Genomic DNA, 25,740 nt, shown 5'->3' with positions numbered 1-25,740 from the left:
TTTAACTTCATCTTATATCTCTACTAATAAAATAGAGATGAGAATAATATTTTCTGGTGATTCAGGGTTTAGACTGAATGACTGAACAACCACAACATGGCTCTGTTGGTGTCCTCCCATGTCCCCCAAGGGGCCTGTATCTCACAGAATCTGAAGTGAGACAGCATAGTATAGCACAAAGAGCACCAGACTTAGAGTCGGGTTTAAATTTGAGTCCTTGTTCTATTAATCCCTCTAATAAGGTGTAGCGCTGCAAGAAAATCACTTCATCTCATTAAGTCCTAGTTTATTCATTTGTAAAATGGGGTTCATAAGATTTACACCTCTTTCCTCAGAGATATATTTAGAAGTACATATGAGAAAATATATGCGTGTGGGTATGTGTGTGTGTGTAAAATGTGGACTGTCTTGGGGTGGCCAGGTGGCACAGTGACTAGTGCACCAGCCCCGGAGTCAGGAAGACCTGAGATCAAATCTGGCCTCAGACACTTACTAGCTGTGTGACTTTGGGCAAGTCATTTAACCCCAGTTGTCCTCCAAAAAGCAAAAAAGAATTATGTTGACTATCTTTAGGGTGGGATGGGAGAGGAAGGGGAGAAAAAAGAAATTTAAATCTTAACTTTGTTGTATTTCAAAAGGAATAGCTTGTTGTACATAGTAGACTTATAGTTTCATGTGCAGTTGTCATTTTTTATTGTACTATGTCATAGAAATGCTTGTTTTATTCCATAAATTAAAAATAAAATAAATTTAAAAGAATTATCTTCAGCACAATGCCTGCCACACAGTAGGTGCTTAATAAAGGATTCTTAGTTGAAAAATAAAATAAAGTGCTATATACATGTGAGCTACTGTTTACATTGTGTACCACACGTCAGGCAAGCAGAATGGGGCAGTGCAAAGGTTTCCAACTAGAGGACCAGAGATCAAAATCCCTGCCACTTGCTACCTGTGTGATGTCTGGGCCTCAGTTTCCTCATCTGTAAAATGAAGATTTTGGACTAAGTGATCTTCTTTCCAGCTTTAAATTATGATCTTGTGATCTCATTACAAGTTAGGATATATTTTGGGCTAGACTAGAAAAGTTGCCTCACTAGTATAATTTTATTAATGTAGGAGTGTCATGAGTTCCTTTTTGTCTAAACTTATAAATCCCTTCTGAGGGTGGAGCCAAGGTGATGGAGTAAAGGCAGAGACTTAAATTTGAGTTCTCCCTCAAACCCCTCCAAATACCTGTAAATAAATAACTTTAAACAAATTCTAGAGCAGCAGAACCTACAAAGAGACAGATTAAAACAAATTTCTAGCCCAATACAACCTGGAAGGGTGACAGAAAAGGTCTGTTGACCAGGCTGAGAGAGGAGCACAGTCCAGCACAGATGGGGCCCCAGCAAACTGGAACAGGCCTCAGGGGACTGAATAACTGGCAGCTGTGGTGGTTTCCAGACTTCTCAGTCCAGAAATGCCAAAGACAATTTAGAAGGTCAGTAAGATAGGTCTGTCAGACCTGGGTGAGAGAGGAGCGCAGTCCAGTGCAGGGCTGCACCAGCACAGCCCTGGCCCCAGCAAACCAGGAGCAGGCCTGGGGAGTGACTGAATCAGCAGCAGCAGTGGCTTTTTCCCAGCAGTGGCTGTTTCTGGAGCTCTCAGTCCACAGATGGTAAGAGGATTGAACAACTGGTCAGGAGGAGATTACAGGGGTCTCTTTGCTGCATACTAAGGCAGGGCTCTGTTGCCTTGCCCGTATGTGGATCTGGGTTACAGTCCTGGGGCAAAGAGGGGCACTAGTATAGTGGAGCTTGTGGCAGCAATGAGGAGTTCACATTTCCAGGGCAGAAAAGAGTGCTTGTGCTCACTCACAAACCAGAGCACAGGCCAGGAGAGGAGTGAACACCTCTTCTTAGATCATACCACCCTGGAAGAACTGAAAGCTAACAGGTCCCTAGAAGTATCTCTGAAAACATCCACACAAAATCCCTGAAGCTTGGGACAGTGTGCCCTCCACACTGGAGGCAGAGCCCTGCTTTAACAAAGAGTTTAAAAAGTCAAGTAATAGCATGGGAAAATGAGCAAACAATAGAAAAAAACTCAGACCATAGATACTTACTTTGGTGATAAGGATGATCAAAGCATACACTCAGAAGAAGGCAACAAAGTCAAAGCTCCTACATCCAAGGTCTCCAAGAAAAATATGAATTGGTCTCAGCCATAGAAGCATTCAAAGAGGATTTTGAAAATCAAGTAATACAAGTAGAAGAAAAATTGGGTAGAGAAATGAGAGTGATGAAAAATGAGTCAACAGCTTGTTAAAGGAGATCCAAAAAATGCTGAAGAAAATAACACTTTCAAAAATAGATTAACCCAAATGGCAAAAGAGGCCCAAAAAGTCAATGAGGAGAAGAATGCCTTAAAAAGCAGAATTAGCCACATGGAAAAGGAAGTCCAAAAGATCACTGAAGAAAATAATTCCTTCAAAATTAGAATGGAGCAAATGGAAGCTAATGACTCTATGAGAAATCAAGAAATTATCCCCCAAAAATGAAAAAATCTGTGTAATATCTCACTGGAAAAAACTACTGAGCTTGAAAATAGATCCAGGAGAGAAAATTTAAAAATTATTGGAATACCTTAAAGCCATGGTTAAAAAAAACCCTAGATATCATTTTTCAAGGAAAACTGCCCTGATATTCTAGAACCAGAGGGGAAATAGCAATTGAAAGAATCCACTTATCGCCCCCCGAAAGAGATCCCAAAATGAAAACTCCCAGTAATAAATCCTTTCTCAGAATAATGATTAAATGCATGAAATAAAGTCCATAAGAAGGAAGGAAATCATTTATATTGAAATGCAGCAATCAAAATGTTTTTTTTCAACCAAGTTCATAGATCATGTGTTAGGAACTCCTGTTTTAATTAATCATTTCTTTCTTCAAGATGGTGGACTGTATTATGTGTTCTGTTTTAAGACAAAATATTTGGAAGTCTAATATTTTTCCTTTGAAAGTATTCATTATAATGAAAATATAAATATGCACAAAGAAATGAAAGATTATAGAACATTTTGTCAATTTTTTTTAATCTTCTATATCACAGGGCAAAAGTTATCCTTTCAGAGGTCCGTTTCCTCCTGTATGGAACCCTATAGCATTCTTGGATCATAATAACTTATGGAGAACAATGGATGAAATGGGAAAACAGGTATGAATAAAGTTTGAGCCTATACAATCTTCTTTGATAAGGTACAGAGTCTTCATGTTTAGCTGGTAAGTTAAAGGGAAAATGCATTTTTTTTCCCCTGAGCTTTAAAAAGATTGCATTTTCAACTATATTACTTTTTATGTTATTTTATTTCCTTCCATTCTTTATGGCACTCAAAAAAAAAGAAAAGAAAGAAAATTTGATGCACAGTAACTGTTATAAATAGTGCATTTCTTTTAAAAGTTACTTAAAATTCTCTGTTCCTGTTTTGCTGGTCTTAAGCCAAGGATTCAGAACAAACCAGAACCAGCTGATGCTTCTCTAGATCTTCCTTTTCCCCAAAGTATAGGCTATAATGCCACATCTCTATGCAGAGCTTCATTCCACCTCTTTTCAATTCAAGAACATTTTTCTATTGATTTTTTAAATAATGTTTTATTTTTTCCAATTACATTTAAAAACAATTTTTAACATTAATTTTTTAAATGTTCAGTTCCAAATTCTGTTCCTCCCTCCCCTCTCTCATCTTTCCCTCAGATAGTAAGTAATTTGATATAGGTTATACATGTGCACTTCATGCAAAACATATTTCCAGATTAGTCATGTTGTGAAAGAAGACACAGACAAAAAAACACCCTTAAAAATAAAGAAAAAGCATCTTTGATCTGCATTCAGACTCCCAGCAGTCTTTTCTCTGGAGGTGGACAGCATTTTTCATCATGATCCCTTTGGAATTTTCTTGGATTGTTGTATTAATGAGAATAGTCACATCATTCCCTGTTGATCATCACACAATGTTGTTGTTAGTGTGTACAATGTTCTTCTAGTTCTTCTCACTTCATTCTACATCAATTCATGTAAGTCCAAGTTTTTCTGAAATCATCCTGCTCATCATTTGTTAGAGCACAATAGCATTCCATTACAATCATATGCCACAACTTTTTCACCCATTTCCCCAGTTGCTGGATATCTCCTCAATTTCCAATTTTTGCCACCATAAAAAGTGCTACTATAAATATTTTTGTACATATACATCCTTTTTCCTTTCTTTTATCTCGTTGGGATAAAGGCCTACTGGTGATATTGCTGATTCAAAGGATAGGCACAGTTTTATAGCCATTTGAGCATAGTTCCAAATTGCTCTCCAGAATGGTCGGATCAGTTCATAACTCCATTAATAGTGCATTAGTGCCCCAATTTTCCCACATCTCTTCCAACATTTGAAGAAATATTTATGAGGTGCCCATGATACACTAAGTGTATCACTAGGTTTCAAGAATAAAAACAGAGGAAAGGACACAGTTCTTCCCCTCAAGGGACTTACATTCTACTAAGAAATATGACATGACTAACAATGTATGTGAGACAAGACTGGATAAAATGAGTAAGGGACAAAAGAGAGCTCCCCAAAAAAAGTACCTTAGGAAAATTGTGTGAGGAGGTCCATGGAGACCACGAAGAAGCTCACTCTCCAGTGTGGAGCATGGTCTTTTAGAAAAGCCAGAGATGGAATCTTGCATTCAGGAAAGAGATAGTCTAATTTGGCTAGTATATAGAATGTGTAAAGAGAATATGAAATTAAACTAGAAATGTAGAGTGGAGCAAATTGAGGGGACAGCACGGTGGGTAGAGCACCATGCAAATCCAGCCTCAGATACTTAAAAGCTGTATGAGCCTGGGCAAGACCCTTAGCCCCATGTGCCTCAGTTTTCTCATCTGTGAAATGACCTGAGGAAGGCAATGGCAAATCCCTTCTAGCATCTTTGCCAAGAGAACTCCAAATGGGGTCACGAAGAGTCAGACATGATTAAACAACAAAAAATCTCATTTTTGAAGTATTTAGAATTTGGGTTGACATGTTCAGAGGCAAATTTAAACCTTCTCTGGGAAGATTCAGGGAAACTTTGTGTATTTCCTTTCCACCAATCACTTCCTTAATAGCTTAATCTGACATAGTGGCTCATTTTAAATTAGAATTAGACATCATGATCCATGTCTGGGGATCATCTATTTAAAGACAAGATTTATTATAAGAAAGAAAAGATTTCATCATGAATTCACAGGTTCAGCTTATAGGGTTCAATAAGTAGAAATAATAATGTGAATGCTAAACAAATAAAATCATGACATGCCAAGGTAACAATTTAAACAATTATAACAATAACAAAATTTTTTCATAAAAAGGCAGTATGATGTAGTGCAGAGGTTGGTAAACTATGGTGCATAAGACTGGATTTGACCCACTTCACCCACCCCTTATGAATAGTTTTACAAAGTTTTATTAGATTTTAAAATGCAAAAACTACTCTTAGCCTGCAAGCCAGACCAAAAAATGCACACAAACATACATGCATACACATATATGTATACACATATATGTAACATGGATGTGTTTATGTGTATACACACAGACAGGAGGGGCAGGGAAAGACTTTGATTTTATCAAAGGTCAACGCCAAAAAATAAATACATTTATGCAAAATAAAACAACTAAAAATGACTGAACAATGAACAATATGTAAAATATACATATGTATGTATGTGTATATATATATGACCTTTCATTTCATCAGTGCAGACAGACAACCAGGGAAAAAATTCTTCTCCATCAATGTAGATGAGCAACTCTTCTGCAACTTGTGGTCTGAGGGTGCTTTCTGGGCACGTTGAGAGGCTCAGTGCATCGGTCTAGTTCATACTGTCAGTATGGGGCACAGTGGATAGAGCACCAGACCAGGAGTCAGGGAGACCTCAGTTCAAATCTGCCCTCAGACACTTCCTAGCTGGATGACCCTGACAAATCACTGTTTGCCACAGTTTCTTCATTTGTGAAAATGAGTTGGAAAAAGAAGTGACAAGATGCTCCCAGTGTCTATGCTGAGAAAACCCCAAATGGGGTCACAGAGAATTGGACATGACTAAAAAAAATGTCTTAACAACAACAACAAATACAATCAGTGTGCATTAGAGTCAGAATTTGAATGCATGTTTTTTGGATCTGACGCCAGCTTTCTATCCACTATACCATCCTGCCTTTCTGTCTGTCTGTCTATCTATCTTAATATTGAAAAAAAAAACATTGTAGGGGCGGCCAGGTAGCACAGCAAGTAAGAGCACCGGCTCCAGCGTCAGGAGGACCTGGGGATCAAATCCGGGCTCAGATACTTAGCACCACACCCAGAAATAAGTGGCCGTGTAAACTTGAGCAAGTCACTTAACCCCGGTTGCTTATAAAAAAAAAAATGTAGCTCATTTATTTATCTATCTAATTTTATTTATTTATTTGTCTAAATAATAGATAATATAAATAAATAATAGATAACATAAGTACCTATTTATGTTATCTGTTATTTATCTATCTAGTGGAACTTTATGGAATTGCATAGTAGAAACACATAAATTTAGTGGTCTATAAGTTATACTTTAAAATGCTATTTAGCTGATATCGCCAAATCCCCAAATGGAAAAACATTTTGCAATTCTCTACATAGATTCCAAGTGATGCTCCTTGGAAAGCGCCTCTCGCCGCAGAGTGGGATTTCATGACGATGAAGGAGCTATTGGATAAGATCTGCTGGACTGAGTAAGAAGTAATTTCCCACATAATTCCTAAATAATATATAATCTTTGATTTTTATTTAGCAATTTTATTCAACGTGCTTCTATCATATGCTGGACACTGATAGTCACTGTATGGAATACTAAAAGACATGGTGCCTGACCTTAAGAACATTACGATTTTCTTATAGAGATCAAGCCATGTATATGATGCTGGATGTCCCAAAAGTCTTTGTGCCATTATAAACTATTAAAACTTTTAATTGAATGGAATTTAATTTTTATAATTCTAAATTTATAAAATTATAGTACAAAAAGTACTTGGGACACATTAGAATTTAATTGCTTTTTTCCATGAAAGTTTAGTTTTTTAAAAAAAGGTTACATTGACAGAAATAATTTCCATTTTGTCTTTTTTTCTTTAATTTTAACCCAACCCTGTTGGTGAAATAAAATAAATTAATTATTCTAAAAACACAACACAATTCTTTCAGACATGGCAGATACCTCCAATCCGTCATCAGGTATCCATTAAACACTTACTGGACATGTGCTGAGAACTAGGGATAAGAAAATAAAAATGAAACAGCCCTTGCCTCAGAAAGGCTCCATTGTATGAGAAAAGAGAATACATAATACATATAAATATATAGAAATTGTATACAAAGTATTGGGTGGGAGCATGGGGAAAGTTGGGAAGGCCTCATTTCAATGGATTGATTTGGTCTGGGCCTACATTTTATAATTTAAACAATAGATACAATTTTTTTTTTACATATTAAAGTTCAGCAGGTATTTCATGCTTGGAGAAAAATATTTAGATCTAGATGTACGTCTGAACAAAGCATAAAGATATGTGTGCAAAGCATGCATAGTTTTGAGTTAAAACACATGAACTAAACTTTAAATCTTAAGAAGGGGCCTTAAGAGGTTATCTTATATTTATTTTTAAGTTGGGAAAACTGAGATCAAAGAGAGGTACAAACAACATTTGAACCCAGATCCTTTCACCTCAGATGTAATGCCTTTTTTCACTACAACATATACTGCTAATGACAAAACAGTACTCCACAAACCAGTAAATTCAACTGAGGCTTGTAACTTTTGGAACCTAATTTCAAATTGCTTTCCAGAATGGTGGGACAAATTCACAAGTCTACCAACAATACTGTAGTTTGACTTTTCTCAGCCCCTCCAGCATCCGTCATTTTCTTCTTTCATCTTCTTTCCCAGTTTTATGGCTGTGGTGTAGACCTTAGAGTTGTCTTAATTTAATTTTTGTAGTTATTAGTTACTGAAAGTATTTTTCCCAGTTGTTGTTAGTAGCTTATTTTTCTTCCTTTGAAAACTGTTTCTACCCTTTGACCATTTATCTATTGAAGATTGGCTCTCAGTCTCATAAATTTTAATCAGTTTCTTATATGTTTTAAATGAGACTTTTATCAAAGAAAATTGCTACAAAGAATTTTCCCAGTCGTCTGTTTCTCTTTTATTTTTAACTAAATTTGTTTTGCACAAAGACTTTTTAAAATCCTGTGTTATCAGAATTGTCTATTTTATCTTCCATAATCCTCAAAATAATTTATGTAGTCATGAGCTCTTCCCTTATCCATAGATCTGAAAAGTAATTTCTTCCTTGTCCCCTTGCTTTGTTTTTGATATCACCCTTTATGTCTAAGTCATTTGGCCACTTGGAATGCTTTTAAGCTTACTTAAAATTAGTTCCTTACTCTTCTTAGGTGCTTGAGCTCCCTTTATTTCAACTTTTTTCAATTCATTAAATATTTATTAAAAAACCTACTCTGTGATCTTGTATACAGAGGAAAATTTTTAAACATTTAAGAATACTCCAGGGAATTTTGAGGAAACTTTGATGCAAATCTCCTATCCTAAGGCTCTTCCCAGAGTGGAGAGAGTTGAAGGGAAACAGTAGACAGGATGGGACAAAATGAACAGTTCTGCAAGGTCTTCCATTGCTGTTTCATTCCATTGGAAATAAATTCCCAGACTATCGGCCGTATCCTTATTCACTTACAAGCCTGAAGGTGCAATTAAAAAAACATGATTTATTTAATCATCTGCCACCCCTCTGGTCCTCCTTTAGTATTAACACTATTAACACTAGTATTAACACTCCTTTGGTATTAACAGCCAATTATAGCGAGAGAAGCCTAAGTTCCAGACTTACTTCTTTCTAGCTCTATAATCTTGGGTAACCCACATACCTTCCTTATGCCTTTACTCTTGTGCAAAGAAATGATAATAACAATAAGCGCTAACATTTATGTAGTGCCTACTATATGCCACTATGCTAAGTGCTTTACAGCTATTACCTCATTGGAGCCTCACAACAACCCCGGGATTTGATATTAGTATCTCCATTTTACACATGAGGAAACTGAGGCAAGCAGAGTGACTTGCCCAGGGTCACATAGCTAGCTAGTAAATGTCTGGGGTCAGATTTGAACTCATGTCTTTCTGATTCCAGACCCAGCGCTCTATCTACAGCACCACATGGGTGCCAAAATATGAATGCTAATATTAAAATGAGGATAATACTATTTGACCAGCCTTCACTACAATGTTGGGTTGAGGGGAGTAAATCATGGAGGACTATATTGTCACTTCTCATATACTTTTTGTCCCATGGCTTCCTATTTTAGCACTCTCCATTTCATAGTATGTATAAAAGGCAAAGAATAGGTGACATAGATTAGATTAGAATTCTGCCTGATTAGAAACAGGTATATTTCAGATGACTTTAAAAGCCAAAAGGAACTTTAGACATCATCTAGCGCAACTTCTGGTTTTACAGATGAGGAAATAGAGGCCCAGGAATAACTGAGTGATTATTTAAAAGTATTTTCAGTTCATCGATCATCCCAAAAGATCTCTTTCTGTTGTACTGAAACTTGCTCTTGTGGATATATGGAAATGGCATCAACAGATGTTTCCATAATTGTTGATATTTATGGAGTTGTGACAGTCTGTCATGCTTGGTTCTTTTTTGTTATTGCCTCTTCACCCCCAACCCCCCAAAATTGCTAGATGGCACAGCTTTTTAAAAAAAATTCATTTAAGTGATTTGAAGTTAATTTTATTATGATAATTTTGCAATATCCCTTGAAGTAAATGGATTGCTGAGCAATATCTCTCCTGTCAAAGAAAAGTTTGTCATCCATCAAAAGCAAATACCCAAACATTCATTTGGAATATTGCAATGAAGTGAAAATAGCATTTACTATAGTGTTCTCTTATCACTTATTGCATTGGCAGATCCTGAGGCATCATTTGAGGGGAGCAATAAATAAGGAAAACGCAATTAGCAATGGAGGTAATTACTGTTAAGAATCATAACATTGCAGTCATGGCAATTGGTCATTTGGTGTTATAACAATAGCTCTGAAAAAACAGAGGCAGATTTGAAATAAATCCCCTCAAGTGTATAAGCCCATTCTCAGCTCCATATTAGATTAGATTTGTAGGATTTTTCATGAATAAAAATAAACAAGCTATCAAGGGAAAAGGGAACAGGGAAAGATTTATATTGCAAAGTAGCTTTTGTAATATTTTCCCATTCTTTGACTTGTCTTGAATGAGAGGTGCCTCATCTTAGGAAGTTATAGGTGGCTGTTGTGTTGGACAATTTATAATAACTGATGAAACAATTACAAGATTTATTAGCAAAACAGACATAACAAACATTGGTCATTGGACTCTAGTCAGTCCCAATAGAGAATGAGGCAGATTTTTATGTATTAAAAACAAATTAGACCACATAATTAAAAGAAAACAATTAACAGAATACAAACCAGCATACAAAATTAGGTAATCTGATTTCTAATTAGAAGAAAGATTAGGGGCTTTCCACGTTGGGAGATGGGAAGAGTGAGTTTCAGTTGAGTTGTTTGAAACAGTAGATGCCTTATACCATGGATGTTTTCTCATGAATGATTTGCAGAAAAATAAGTCAAAAGACAATACATGTGGCAGCACAAGATAGAGTCAGTGTTCATGAGATAGAATCGAATTGGTTCTCTTGATTCTCATACCAGACTAATTCCATTGTGTGTCGCTGGTCTCCGTTCTGTCTCATCACTGTCAGGTCTGCTTCCTATGTTTCAGGAGCATTCGAGCTCTCGGGGGACAGAAAACATGACTTCGCTTTTCTTTTCATCCCTAGCTCTTAGCATAGTGCCCCTCAAATGGTGAAGGTTTAATGAGTGACTGTTGACTGATTCTTTCGTCAAATAGGATGGGTATGAACAGATGTAGATAATGGTGATCGTCAGTAATTTGTAATTTGTAAGGGACATGTGTGACCAGCAAAGGAGGTGGATTGGTAATATAATAAGAATGAAAAATTACAGATGAGGGTGGCTAGGTGGCACAGTGAATAGAGCACCGGCCCTGGAGTCAGGAGGACCTGAGTCCAAATCCGGCCTCAGGAACTTAACACTTACTAATTGTGTGACTTTGGGCAAGTCACTTAACCCCAATTGCCCTGCCTTCCCCCCCTCCAAAAAAACAAAAAGAAAAGAAAAGAAAAATTACAGATAGTCCACATGCTACACACCACTGATATATTAAAATAACCAGAGGAGACTTACAAGATGGGGAGTGCATCTATGGAGGATTTACAGAAAGACAGCTAAAAAGCACAAAAGATAAGAAGATATGGTAGGATTGTAATGTAGATCAATGGAGAGAGAATCTGAATCTATGAGATCACAGATTTATCTTTGTCTCTAAAAGGACAATTTTAGTATTCCCCAATTCAGAGGGTTATTGGGGGGTTTTGCTTGTTGTTTTGGGGTTTTGGTGAGGCAATCAGGGTTTAGTGACTTGCCCAAGGTCACATAGCTAGTTAATGTCAAGTGTCTAAGGCTGGATTTGAACTCAGGTCCTGACTCCAGGGTCAGTGTTCTACCCATTTAGCCACCTAGCTGCCCCTGGTTTATCAGTTTTAATAGAGGCACTATGAATCTCTGATAAGAGAATATGGTAACCCATGATGGGGGTGTAGAAGAAGAGTGCAGGCAGTAATAAATGTAGTAGTAGGCTGAAATCCACACTATTCTTGTTGATCACACTGCTTAGTGGGCTTATGAAGAGATAAAAGGGAAGAAAGATAGGGACAAAAAGATCCTGGAGAGAATGCAGGATAAGATTATTCAGACAAAAAGTGTTAAGGAATCAGCATGGGAAAATAGCCTTCAAGAAGGAAATAGCATAAAAAATAGGAATGACAGAATGAAAGAATAGAGTCCAGAAAGTACTGAGGCATTTGACTTTGACTTTCCTTCAGGTCTTGAAGGAAACAGTCATGACCTACTACTTCTGGTTAGTGAATTCTCATGATAGTAGCCCATCTATTTGTGTGACACAATCTGGGTAGTATTCCTAACTTAATACTGATGCATGCAAATCACTGAACAAATTTATCTCTGGTTCTATCTGCCAAAAGATTTTGTATGATCAAATCTTGATTATATATGTGAAAAATTAGCTGACATTCCAAAAGAATGAAAAAGATCAAGTACTTGTTCAAGTACTTTTAATACTGGGGCAAGGCCATTCCGGGGGGGGGAGGAAGAGTAATTAAGGAGATGTTGTCAAATACTAGCCCTAATGTCTTCCATGTCATCTACATCAATCTTTATGAGAATGGTCTGTATTTGTAGTTCTAGACATCCTTGATGAAAATATTCCAAAGGGAATGGTGTTTTTACAGACGATTTTATATTGCACATTCTATCTTCCCAGCCCCACAATTCACTGAGATGTATGAAAAATAAAAGATTCTGCTGTGATTGTTCTTTATTGATTATAAAACAAACATTTGACTTGGTAGAGAAAAATGGCCTTAGAGACTGGGCTCTAGCAGTATGTCAACCATGTACAGGTTAAGCAATCTTATATTAAGGTGTTATGTAAATCTTAGATATTATTATTGTCATTGCAAATAAGTACTGTTTTAAGTGTCTTGCTCAAAATCACATTTATTATTATGATTCACAAATAAAAATAGACTCTTTAGGATTTCTAGAGTTCTTTCCTTACAACAACCCATAATGGTAATGGGAATTTGAAGATCTTCCATGCCCCTTTTATTTGCAATCAAACAGGTACTTAGCACCTTGTTTGAAGTTCATGATTGTGTCAAGTATTAAGATCCAGAACTTGTGAATCCCACATTGGGAGGAAGTTACTGATGTAACAGGAAGGGGCAGAACAGGGAGGAGCCATGAAAGCTGATAGCCTGCCTTGATTCAAGATGGAAAGACCTCTTCTTGAGTATTTAATGCAAACTGAGATCATGATTTACTGTGGCTTAAGGGTAGAGAATTCTGACCTTTATATTTAGATGATTGAGTTAAGAACTTCTCCAATTAAGAGAGAAGACTATTTGATTGAAGAGATTAAGACAATGTGACCTAGGGGTGAACTTTGACCTTTGTACTTTGTGTTCATTAAGGAGACTTGCCTCCTTAAGGATGATTGAATTAAGGACTTACTAAATGATTGAGTTACTAAATGAATGTACTTTGTTTAAAACTATGTGACCACTTTGATTAAGACTGTGTGTCCATTTTAGTGATAAGTTGTTATGCCATAATATTGTGAATGCTGTACTTTGATTTCTGTGAATGTTTTGTCTTAGTTTCTTACTGAATAAATAGAGAGTTCACTATACTGTGTAATCAGAAGCTTGAAGCTGTTCACAGCAGCAGTCCTCTTGAAAGCTGCTTGTGCTTGGCTTTACACAACCCTATTATATATTTATTATAAGCAGTGCAAGGATTATTGAATTTTCTAGTTAGTGGGGCTGAAACTCAGAGTTTAAATGATTTTTCATGGTTACAGATCTAAAAAATTCCAGAACTGGGATTTAAACATAGATCTTCTGACCCCTTATTTGATGTTGGTTCCTCTGCACTAAATGAGCAGTCATACATGACCTACTCTTTCAATGTTTCCTCAGCAAGGTGGTGCAGTGGATAGAATGCTGAGCCTGAAGTCAGGAAGACCTAAGTTCAAGTTTGGCCTCAGACACTAACAAACTGTGTGACTTAACTTTGTTTGTCTGAGTTTACTCATCTGTAAAATGAGCCAGAGAAGGAGAAGGCAAGCTATTCCTATATCTTTGACACAAAAACCCTAAATGAGATCACCAAGAGTTGGTCACAACTCAATAGCAATAATAATTAAGTTGAGATCTTGCCTTCTCAGTGAAATTGCTCGTATTGTGTCTGGAACCATATCTATTACTTAATATTCAATACAGTAGGATTATCATTAGCAGATGCTCAATAAGTACTTAAGAGTCATAGAAGTGGTCAGTAACACCTCCCCACACAAGTCAGTGGCATTCCAGGATGTGGTTGAGGACTTCACCCTGGAAGAGTGGGAGCACCTAGACCCTTCTCTGAAGGAGCTATGCAGGAAGGTAATGCCAAAAAAAAAAAAACACATTAATTTGGTCCATCTGGGACTTGTCATTCCCAAGAGATGTGATCCACCAGCTAGATCCAGGGAAAGCACCCTAGATGCTGGAGGTGGGGGATGTCCTTGAAATCTGCTGTGCAAATGAGGAGACTAGGCCTAAAATGAGGAATCAGTTACCTAGCTGTGCCTTTCTGTGGTTAAGTTATCCCTAGAAAGATTCCTGGGATGCTTTCCCATGGTTAGCATCTGTATCTCCAAGTTGTGAGGTGTCTCACAATGTTCTGCTAGATTGGAGATTTCTTCCAGGGTAAAGTCCACAATCACATCATGGAATGTCACCAACCTATGGGGGGGTTACTGACCAATTATTCCCCAGTCAGAAAGAAATCTGAATATTTTGACCCCTGGAACCTAGAAGCGGAACTGGAAACCCTGTGGATGTGCACTGGTTAGATATCCTCCAGCCCTGAGGGAGACCAGTGTCCCTACTACAGCAATAAGGAAAAGCATTCTAAACTAGTAAAAAATCATCCATCTTAATCAAATGAGAGGGTATGACCATAGTAAATGTGCCAGAATTGCTCATCTGAAACCAGGAGATTTTTCACAATAGAGAACATCATTAGGAAATGCTCTCCCTAAAGGTGATACATATGGAAATAGCTTCAGATTATTCTCTGAAGCTGATAGAATATGCTAAAAAAATATTCCCTAAGTATAATGAGAGTGGAAGTCCTTTGGTTATAATTCCAATCTCACTAAAACTCAGAGACTATATACTAAAGAGAAACATCCAAAATGTCATAATTGTGGTAAGGTCTTCCATTTGCTCAACAGCAGATAATTCATATGGGAGAGGAAATTTATAAATGTAGAAGTACTTTCCATGGGAGCACCCAACTTAGGTACATACACCAGAGAATTCATAGTGGAAGGAAATATGAATGTAATTAATGTGGGAAAGCTTTCTGAATACAAACTTTATTGCACATAGAGAATTCATAGGGAAGAGAATGTGGAATGAATGAATGAATGTGGAAAGGCTTTCAACAGGAGCACATCTGAGAATTCATATTGGAGAGAAAACTTATGAATGTAATGAGGGTGGGAAGACTTTTCTTCTTCAAAGAATTTTTAATATACATCAGAAAATTCATAGTGAAGAGTAACCTTATGAATGTAATAAATAGGAAGCAGCCTTCACCTGAAGCTCTGACTTTATTCAATATCAGATTGAGAGACAATGTGATTATATTAATATAATGAACATGGGAAAGTCTTTAATTGGGAATACACATCCGAACAGTACTTGAGAAAACTCAGAGTAGGAAGTTCATAAATGAGGGCAGACTTTTTCCCAGAGCAAATTCCTTCTCAACATTAGTTCATACCAGAGAGAGAAAGCCTTCAACTACTGCACAGAACTTACTCAACATTATGTCTTTTACAGCAGATAGGGAAACTCTATGAATATAATGAATATGAGAAGGATTTTAGTCAGAACTACAATGAAGGGTCTCTATTACAGGATCTTTAATTTCACTTCTCACAAATCCTCAGAATCATAAACTACTTTACCTTCCTTCCAATCATAAGAAAATTCATAGCTATCCCTTACTAGAGCTAATTCCTGCTCCTTTGATCCCATACCTACTTTCCTATTCTAGGACCTAACTCTAGCAACCATCCCTTTGTTACGTACTTTCCATCTGTCCCTCCCATTGGCTCTCCCCTAACTACCTACATACATGTTCAGGTTTATGCAATACTAAAGGGGTAGGAGAGGAAGTCCTGACCTTTTACCGCTTCTAGCTACTAAAAGAAAACATCGTATACCATTTTTATAAACTATGTATGAACTTTCTTCATTTCCTTACATCTGTCATCTAAAGACTGCAATTGGGTTTCTATCCCATCCACTTTACTGAATTAGCTGTCTCAAAAGTTAATCATGAGACTTTGAACAAGATGTCTGAATGAGAGATTATGTCTAAGCTTAGTTCTCCATCATATGCCAGGATAAACCAAAGATCACCTACGGAAAAAATTATCAGCATAAATAGAGGAAAGACCAGTGATGCAGCAATTCCAAAGATTTTTCAATATAAGGAATACAAAATTTGTAGAGCAAAATGCTATCATTTGAAGACTATAGACGAGAGGAAAAGTACTCCAGCAACTAATACAAGGTGCCTTAGTCATAGAGAGAAATGAAAATGACATTCAGGGTGGTTTTAGAAGAACAATTTTTACAAAAGTAAAAGAGGTAACAAAAAATAGAAATTAGGACTCTCAAAGATATCAGAAAAAAATACCAACAAGGAAGTAATTTAGAGCAAGTAAAGAATTTATCCAGTGTTATAGATTCTCTGAAAAAGGAGGACTACATACTTGGAACTCAAAAGCACAACAATAGAGGAACTGTCAAAAGGAGGCAAAACCATTGTAAGAAAATTTGATAACCATGTACAAAGAGAATAGGAGAATTATATGTCTTGTATACAATCACAATGAAATAAAATGCCTGAAAACCATCCTTCAGTAATTAGAAGGCAAAAATGGGAGGGGCAGAGAACAATGGAGAAGAAGAAGGGGAGGGAAATCACTACTGCATAATCAACATTTAGAAGATGAAGAGCATATAGTCATGGAGGAAGAGATAGGGGAATGGGCATCCCATGAACCTCACTTACATTTGAATTAGATAAAGGAAAATTGAACACAATGACATACACAATAGAGATTTTAGTACAGAAATACATGAAAATTAAAGGGGGTAATAGGAGGACAGTGACAAGGGAGAGGTGGGGGGGTGAGAGAGGGCAGGAGAGCTCAGTCATTATTAAGTCATCTGCAGAACAATTTTGAATATGGGAGGGATGACCATGGAGGGGGAATTACAAAGAAAGGGTGAAATAGTAAAAATATGGGATCAAGGTGGGGGAAGAACAAGAACAGAGAGGGAGCAAGTTTTTTTACTTCCGCAATCTCAAGTATCAGAGAAACTCCTCTTTTGCTGTTAACGTATAAAGGCGAAGGTGAAAGCAAAAAGCACAAGGACAGCACAGAGGCTAACACACAAGTGAAAATCATAATTGTGAATGAGGTAAATTCATGTATGAAAGAAGACGGTCACAGAATGAACTGAAAACAGAAACTAGCAGTATGTTGTTTACAAGAAAAACTTTCAACTGAGATTCACATAAAATAAAAATGAAAGACTGGAGTGAAATCTATTATAGCTCAACCAAACCAAAAAGAATAGTAATCATGATGTCTGATCAGGCTACAGGAAATATAGATGAAAAAAAGAAAGAAACAGGGAAATATAAATATGCTTAAAGGCACCACCAATAATGAGTGGATACCAATACTTTATATATCCAACTAATAGCATAGCATCTAAATTCTTAAAGGAAAATATAATAAAATCTGAGGGATAAATAGTAAAACTGTAATGGGGGACCTTGATATATGCATATGAGGCCTAGACAAATGAAACCAAAAAAATAGACAAGAAAGAAGATGAAAACATGAATAGAATCTAATTCAAATGTAAGTGAGGTTCATGGGATGCCCATTCCCCTATCTCTTCCTCCATGACTATATGCTCTTCATCTTCTAAATGTTGATTATGCAGTAGTGATTTCCCTCCCCTTCTTCTTCTCCATTGTTCTCTGCCCCTCCCATTTTTGCCTTCTAATTACTGAAGGATGGTTTTCAGGCATTTTATTTCATTGTGATTGTATACAAGACCTATAATTCTCCTATTCTCTTTGTACATGGTTATCAAATTTGGATATGGGAAATTAGTAATGAAGATCTTTGGGAATTATTTAATGAGGATAGAAAGAAATTGACTATGTATCAGGATAGAAAGGCCTCACCAAAAAAGACGTAGCAAAGCAAAAGTACTAAAACGTATCATTTATTAATCATTATACAATAAAATTACATTTAACAGAGCCCTGAATGGATAATTTATATTTAACTGTAGATGCCCTTCCCCAAGGCCTCTGTCCTACTGCCCCACTCCCTGTCCCATATCTTCTTCCTTCATATTATCTTACCTGGTGATCTCACCAGTGATACTTTGGGTCTGCAAAGAATGGAATACTTCGAGCTACAAAAATAAAACTAAATTTAAGGCAATGAAGAGACATTGTCACAACTGATCTCAACTCACCAAGAAGTGTGCAGGAGACATGGCTTAAAAATATTATGAGTACACATGTATAACCCATATCAGATTGCTTGGAATCTTGGGTAGGTAGCAAGGAGGGAGGGAAAAAGAAAAATTTGGAACAGAAAGTCTTTCAAAAAATGAATGTTGAAAATTGTCTTTACATGTAATTGGAAAAAAAATACTATTAAGAAAAAAGTAAACAAAATTTTAGTCCACAAGGAAAATTTTATCAGCATATAGTCCTCAGGAAATGTTTGAAAATCTGGAAGAGGTGCAAAAACACATCAACTGGACCGCCTATAAAGGATTTATAGAAACATCTGGACAAAAGTTACACAGGATGAAAAGACTTCAGTCTCTATCACTGGACAGAGTACTCCATCAGTGAGATCACAAATCCATTGAAGTACAGAAACTTGTGAGATATATGAAAATGTACTATGCTTCAAGGGTGACTGAGTAAGATATGATTGGTAAGAGGAAAATAATTTTTTTCATAACTCAATGATAAATGAACAAAAATGCATTTATTAAGTACTTACTATATACCAGGTATTGTGCTAAGTTTTAGAGATACAGATGCAAAAAGACAGTCCCTGCCCTCAAGGAGCTTATATTGTAATAGAGGAAGGAAACACATATAAGAAAGGGGGGGCAGTATGTCTGTGGGGGCATGGTGTCAAGATGTCTAGGGAGCAACATTATGGGGACCAAAAATTGTGAAGTTTCACCAATATGAGCAGCAGTATAGCAGAGTATCCTGCCTCTTGATACATACTACGTTTGTGATAGTGAACAAGTCACTAAATCTCTTAGTGCCTCCAGGCAACTCTTTAAAACTGCTACTTGCTTATCTGTATATCAAAGCATTTATTAAGCAGGTACCATGTGCTGGGCATTGTGGCCAAGCATTGAGGATAAAAAGTAGGCAAAAGACTGTCCCTTTCCTCATGTAGTTCACAATCTAAAGGAGGAAACAAGCAAATAAATATGTACAAATGAGGTATATACAGTGTGATGAATAGGAAATAATTATGAGGGATTCAGAAAGACTTCCTGTACTGAGTAGGATTTTAACTGGAACTTGAAGACAGGAGGCAGAGATGAAAAGGGAGAGCATTCCATCCATGAAGACAGACAGAGAATATGCCCAGAGTGAAGAAATCAGAGTATCTTGCCTGTGGTACAGCAGGAAGACCAGTGTCACTGGATGGAAAGGTCCATAAGGGGTGGGGAAGGGGTAATTAGGTGTAAAAAGATGGGGAAAGGGGGGAGGAGTAGAAGATGAAGGTCTTTGAATGTCAACCAGAGGATTTTGTATTTAATCCTGGTAACAAAGGGGAGCAACTGGAGTTTGTTGAATATGGGGATGGCATGGTGGGACCTGTGCTTTAGTGTCAGTGAAAAGAACTGGCATACCAAATAGTCCAGTGTCCCATCCATTACACCATGCTGCTGCCTCTCAGGTTATATAACCTCGCCTCATCTTGGTCTCCTCATCTATAGACTGAGCAGCTTGACAATATTAATTTTCATCGTCATCTAAATTTTTCTTCTGAAACATCGTTCTGAAAATTAAGTACATACTGTCCCCCTGAGGATGATTGCAGTGATAATTCTGCTCATGTTCCCTATACAGATCTGCCAAACAGCTCGCCATACTCTTTGTTAATCTCTGTGTCACTGCTGAGACGCATGAAATCTCTGCCCTCTGGTTCCTGTGGTATGTGAAGCAGTGTGGGGGCACAACCAGAATCATTTCAACAACCAATGGAGGACAGGTACTCACAATTATCAACATATTTTTCTAATTTAGAAAGTTACTTCCATGTGAAAGAACAGAGAAAAGGGGGGCAGAGACAGAGAGAGAGAGAGAGACAGACAGACAGAGACAGAGAGAGAGAGAGAGACAGAGAGACAGAGACAGAGAGAGAGACAGAGAAAGACAGAGAGAGAGACAGGGAGAACACAGGGTGTTACAGTAATTTAAGCTTTCTTATTATATTTTTAGAAAGGCACTATTTGTTAATAGACATTCAAAATAACAGAAACTGGGAGTGTAATTTCAAACCAAAAATCTAAAGGTATTTATTTTTGTAATTACACATTTGGATTCAATGTAACCAAAGATTTTTAGAAAAACTTAGAAGAATTTTTATGAAGCTCCAGAACAAAATGACAGTAAAAACAACAGCAAAAAGTGGACAAATCAAGTGCATTCTCAGTAAGTTTTTTTTTTTAAGTAAAGAAATCTGTGCAAATGTAAAAGATAAAATCCACATAAACACATTTTTATGGCCTTCAGATAATGTCAGATGTTGAGGGTTTAAAAAAGAAACTTAGTGATTTTTTTTCAGTGTCTAGAATAGTTGGAACAGTTGTTGTTTAAATAAACTAGTCCAAATTAGAGCGCCCTCAGAGGTCTCAGGTGCCAAGAATTTGTTGTTATTGTTGTTGTTGTTGAATCCTTCATTTGCATCGAACTCTTTGTAATCCAATGCACCCCAGGCCCATTTGTCCTCCACTACCTCCTGAAGTCTGTCCAAACTCAAATTCATTGTCCCCATGACACCATCTATCTATCTCATCCTCTGCCATCTCCTTTTTCTTTTTCTTTCAGTTTTTCCCAGCATCAGTTTCTCTTCCAGTGAATCCCACATTCTCATTATGTGGCTAACGTATTTAAGCTTCAGCTTCAGTATTTGGCCTTCCAGTGAATAGTTTCAATTAATTTCTTTAAATATTGACTAATTTTTGTCTCTTTGCTGTCCAAGGAACTCTCAAGAGTCTTCTCCAGTACCACAATTTGAAAGCATCAGTTCTACAGCATTCAGTTTTCCTTATAGCCCAACTCTCACAGTTGTACATTGCTTCTAGAAAAACCATAGCTTTAACTATATGGACCTTTGTCAGCAAGATAATGTCTGCTTTTTTAGTGTGCTGTCCAGATTTGCTATAATTTTTCTTCCAAAGAGCAATCATCTTTTAATTTCATGACTACATTTTCAGTGATCTTTGAGTCCAAGAATATAAAATCCGACTCTACTTCCATTTCTTCTCCCTCAATTTGGTGATGGGACCAGTTACCAAGATCTTACTTTATTTTATTTTTCCAAGAATGCAAGTGCTCAAATTATTTTGTTTATACTATTATTTTACTGGTATTGCTATATAGCACCAAGATATGGAACACCACTGCCTCTGAAGAACTCAAGATAAATATATAAGAAGCCAGTAAAGAGGCAGAAGAAAATGTCTGTAGTTCTTACAGGCGTTACCACCACCACTAATCAGCTTGTAAGACCCCCAGTCTTTCCAGGATCTTCAATAATATGATGAAAAGAGGAGAAAGTGCCAGGGAAAGACATTGGAGGTGGATGTGATCAGTTCACCTCCACTAATTGGGCATACAGTCTTTAGAGTATATATATATTATTAAGTATATATATATATATATATATATATATATATATATATATATATATATATTATTTAACAGAACTAAAGTGAAGAATAATGAGGAAACTTTCCAGTACTTTTCCTGAAGTATTGAAGACAATTCTTACTCTTCTGAGTTAGATGAAAATTTCTTTGAAAATTCCTCTAGAGCACGTTGTGACCACCTTCTCATTTTATGTTCATTCCCTTTCTTCTACATCTCTCTCTATTCCTTTGCCTGCATTAATTGGAGTTCTATGTCCAGAATAAATAATAATAATAGTTTATTTTTTTCCTCCCTATCTTACATTTGCTACATTGTAGATCAGTCAGTCAATAAACATTTAAATAAACCTCTGGGGAGGGTGGGAGAAGAGAAAAACAAAAAGTGGAAAGGATGGTAATAAGGCCAGTAATTGAGAGAAGGAAGTTAAACATTCTATTTCCTTTTCCCTCTATCCTGTCTCTTATGGCATATCTTTCTTTTACAGGAAAGGAAGTTTGTTGGAGGTTCTCTTCAAGTTAGTGAGAGGATAATGGAACTTCTTGGAGACCGAGTAAAGCTGGAAAGGCCTGTAATTCATATTGATCAGTCAGGTGATAAAGTTATTGTGGAGACACTGAACCATGAGATATATGAGGTAATTTAAGCCCTTATAGTATTTTAATTAGTAATATATTTATATGATTCAGAGTTGTACAAATGATATCTAGGGGCCAGAATGTATTCAATAATAATAAATTATTCCAAAACGGTTGAATCAATTCACAATTCCACCAACAATGAATTAGTGTCCCAATTTTTCCACATTCCTTCCAATATTTATCACTTTCCCTTTCAATCATTTTAGTCAATAAAAGAGGTATAAAATATCTCATTTTATCAGGTTGTTTTAATGTGCATTTCTCTTATCAATAATAATTTAGAGTATTTTATATGACTATAAATTGTTTTGATTTCTTAATTGGAAAACTCCCTGTTCATATCCTTTTGCCATTAATCAGTTGGGGAATAACTTGTATTCTTATACATTCGACAAAGGTCTTTATACATTTTGGATATGAGACCTTTTTCTGATAAACTATCTTTAAATTTTCCCCCTAATTTTCTGCTTTCCTTCTGATCTTGTCTATATTCATTTTATTTGTACAAAATCTTTTAAAATTCAACAAAATTGAAATGAGAGAGAGAGAGAGAAATCTGGAAATATGTCCAAAGTGTCATTAAACTTCCTACAGCATTTGATGCAGCAATAGCTGTACTTGGTCTATTTCCAAAGATGATTAGGGAAAAAGGAAAAGTACCTATATATTCTAAAATGTTTATAACAGCTCTCTTTGTGGTGGCAAAGAAATGGAAATTGCAGGGATGACCACCAATTGGGGAATGGCTATATAAGTTGTGGTATATGATTGTGATGGAATACTATTCTGCTACTAGAAATGACGAGTTTAATTAATGATTTTAGAAAAACGTGGAAAAGCTTGTCTAATGGTAGCCATCATGCATCTCTAGGGTTGGGGGTGGGGGAGGGAAGAAAAAATTTTACATGGTAACTTGATATATTTAAAAGGAATAACAAGTTGTACATAATAGAGTTATAGTTCCATGTGGAATCATCTTTTTATTATACTATGTTATAGAAATGCTTGATTTGTTCCATAAATTTTTTAAAAAATTAAAATGTTTTGCCAAATGAATATAATATTTTTTAAAATTATTATTAAGCTAGAAAATTAAGGGAGATGTTATAAACATAGTATGCCTGGATGCCAAGACATTTAACAAACATTTTTTAAGATATATAAATATGTATAGTTAAGGTTGATTTTTGACTCAAGAATATCAATTAACAAATTTAATTTAAGTTAAAAGATGATTTCTAGACACATGCCAGAGGATTCTCTTGTGGTCCTATATTACTCAACATTTTTATCAGTATCTTGCCTGAAGATATAGAAAGATCCCTTAGCAAATTTTAAAGATGCCCTAAAGCATGAAGAAAGAGCTAATATATCAAACAACAAAACTTGAAATTTTGAAAGGTATTAATCCATAGCAATAATGGGTTGAAACTAATGGGATAGAATATAGAATTCTTTGTTTAGACTAAAAAAAATCCCCAACTAAACAAGTTCTAAATGAAGGTGAACTATATTAACAATAGTTTATAGAGTGGGAAGGGCAAAAAAGCTGGAATTCATCAGATCAAAATCAATCAACATTCTAAGTTTTGTAAACAAAAATATTAGTGTAATAGTCATGGGCTGCCATAATGTAATCATATAATGAAAATGTAGTTTCTGTATTGCAAAAGGTAAAGTCCATTGGTCTCTATACTCTGAACTGTTTGGAACACATCTTAGGTATTCTTTTTAATTCTGATAAACTGGATATGTATAAAAGAAGGTAACCAGAATAATGAAAGAGCTAGAAACCATATTTTGAGTAATGGTTGAAGATAATGAATGTATTTATCCTGAAGAAGAGAAGAGAGAGAAACCATAATTGTCTACAAATAATTGATGAATTATGTGGAACAGAGATTAGAATTATTCTAGGTAGTTACAGAGTTGGGAGGGGGGAGTGGGAGGACAATAAGTAGGTCCAGAGGTTGAAATTTTCAGATTTCAAAATTCAACAATTAAATATAAAATTTAAAAACATTTAAGATAGATAACAATCATAACTGTAAATGTGAATGGAATGAACTCTCCCATAAAACGGAGACGGATAGCAGAATGGATTAGAAATCATAATCCTACAATATGCTGTTTACAAGAAACACATCTGAAACAGAGGGATACACACAAGGTAAAGGCAAAAGGTTGGAGTAAAATATATCATGCCTCAGTAAAGTAAAAAAAAGCAGGGGTAGCAATCCTTATCTCAGATAAAGCAAATGCAAAAATTGACCTAATTAAAAGAGATAAGGAAGAACTATATCCTGTTAAAAGGCACCATCGAGAATGAAGCAATATCACTACTTAACATATATGCACCAAGTGGTATAGCATCCAAATTCCTAGAGGTGAAGGTAAAGGAATTAGAGGAAGAAATAGATAACAAAACTATACTAGTGGGAGACCTTAATCTCCCCCTATCTGAACTTGATAAATCCAACCTCAAAATAAAAAAGAAAGAAGTTAAGGAGGCGAACAGGATTTTAGAGAGGATATGGTATGATAGATCTCTGGAGAAAACTGAATGGGGATAAAAAGGAATATACTTTCTTCTCAGCGGTTCATGGCACATACTCAAAAAATGACCATGTTCTAGGGCATAAAAACCTCACAATTCTATGCAGTAAGGCAGAAATATTAAATGCACCCTTCTCAGATCATGATGCAATAAAAATTATATGCAATAAAGGGCCAGGGAAAGACAGACTAAAAACTAATTGGAAATTAAACAATTTAATCCTAAAGAATGAGTGGGTCAAACAAGAAATTATAGAAACAATCAGTAATTTCATTCAAGAGAATGATAATAATGAGACAACATACCAAAATCTGTGGGATGGATTAAAGGCAGTTCTTAGGGGAAGTTCTATATCCATGAGTGCATATGTGATTAAATTAGAGAAAAGGGAGCTCAAGGAATTGGGCATGCAATTAAAAAACCTAGAAAAAGAACAAATTCAAAATCCCCAATTAAATACTAAATTAGAAATATTGAAGACAAAAGGAGAGATTAATAAAATGGAAATTAAGAAAACTATTGAACTAATAAATAAAACCAAGAGCTGGTTTTATGAAAAAAACAACAAAATTGATAGACCCTTAGTCAATATGATAAAAAAAAGAAAGAAGAAAACCAAATTATGAGTATAAAAATGAAAAGGGTGAATCTACCTCCAATGAAGAGGAAATCAAAACAATAAATAGGAATTATTTTTCCCAATTGTATG

At 35.9% G+C, this 25,740-nt stretch overlaps 1 protein-coding gene across 1 annotated transcript in view; it reads left to right on the top strand.

The window, feature by feature from the left end:
* The window catches only part of MAOB (monoamine oxidase B), a 143,447-nt gene that overhangs the window by 85,335 nt on the left and 32,372 nt on the right, over nucleotides 1-25,740 (top strand). The window contains exons 4-7 of the mRNA XM_069065743.1: nucleotides 3,094-3,198; nucleotides 6,690-6,781; nucleotides 20,031-20,172; nucleotides 22,321-22,470. Of these exons, the coding sequence (XP_068921844.1) occupies nucleotides 3,094-3,198; nucleotides 6,690-6,781; nucleotides 20,031-20,172; nucleotides 22,321-22,470 (489 nt within the window). The remainder of the gene's footprint in view (nucleotides 1-3,093; nucleotides 3,199-6,689; nucleotides 6,782-20,030; nucleotides 20,173-22,320; nucleotides 22,471-25,740) is intronic.

This window comes from Petaurus breviceps, unplaced genomic scaffold (genome assembly GCF_028583685.1).
Source record: "Petaurus breviceps papuanus isolate PSGF00001 unplaced genomic scaffold, PetGlider_PUasm1.0 90700, whole genome shotgun sequence".
In the NCBI taxonomy this organism is placed as follows: domain Eukaryota; kingdom Metazoa; phylum Chordata; class Mammalia; order Diprotodontia; family Petauridae; genus Petaurus; species Petaurus breviceps.
Note: the sequence above shows the minus strand (reverse complement) of the source record. Positions and strands in the feature narration are given on the sequence as shown.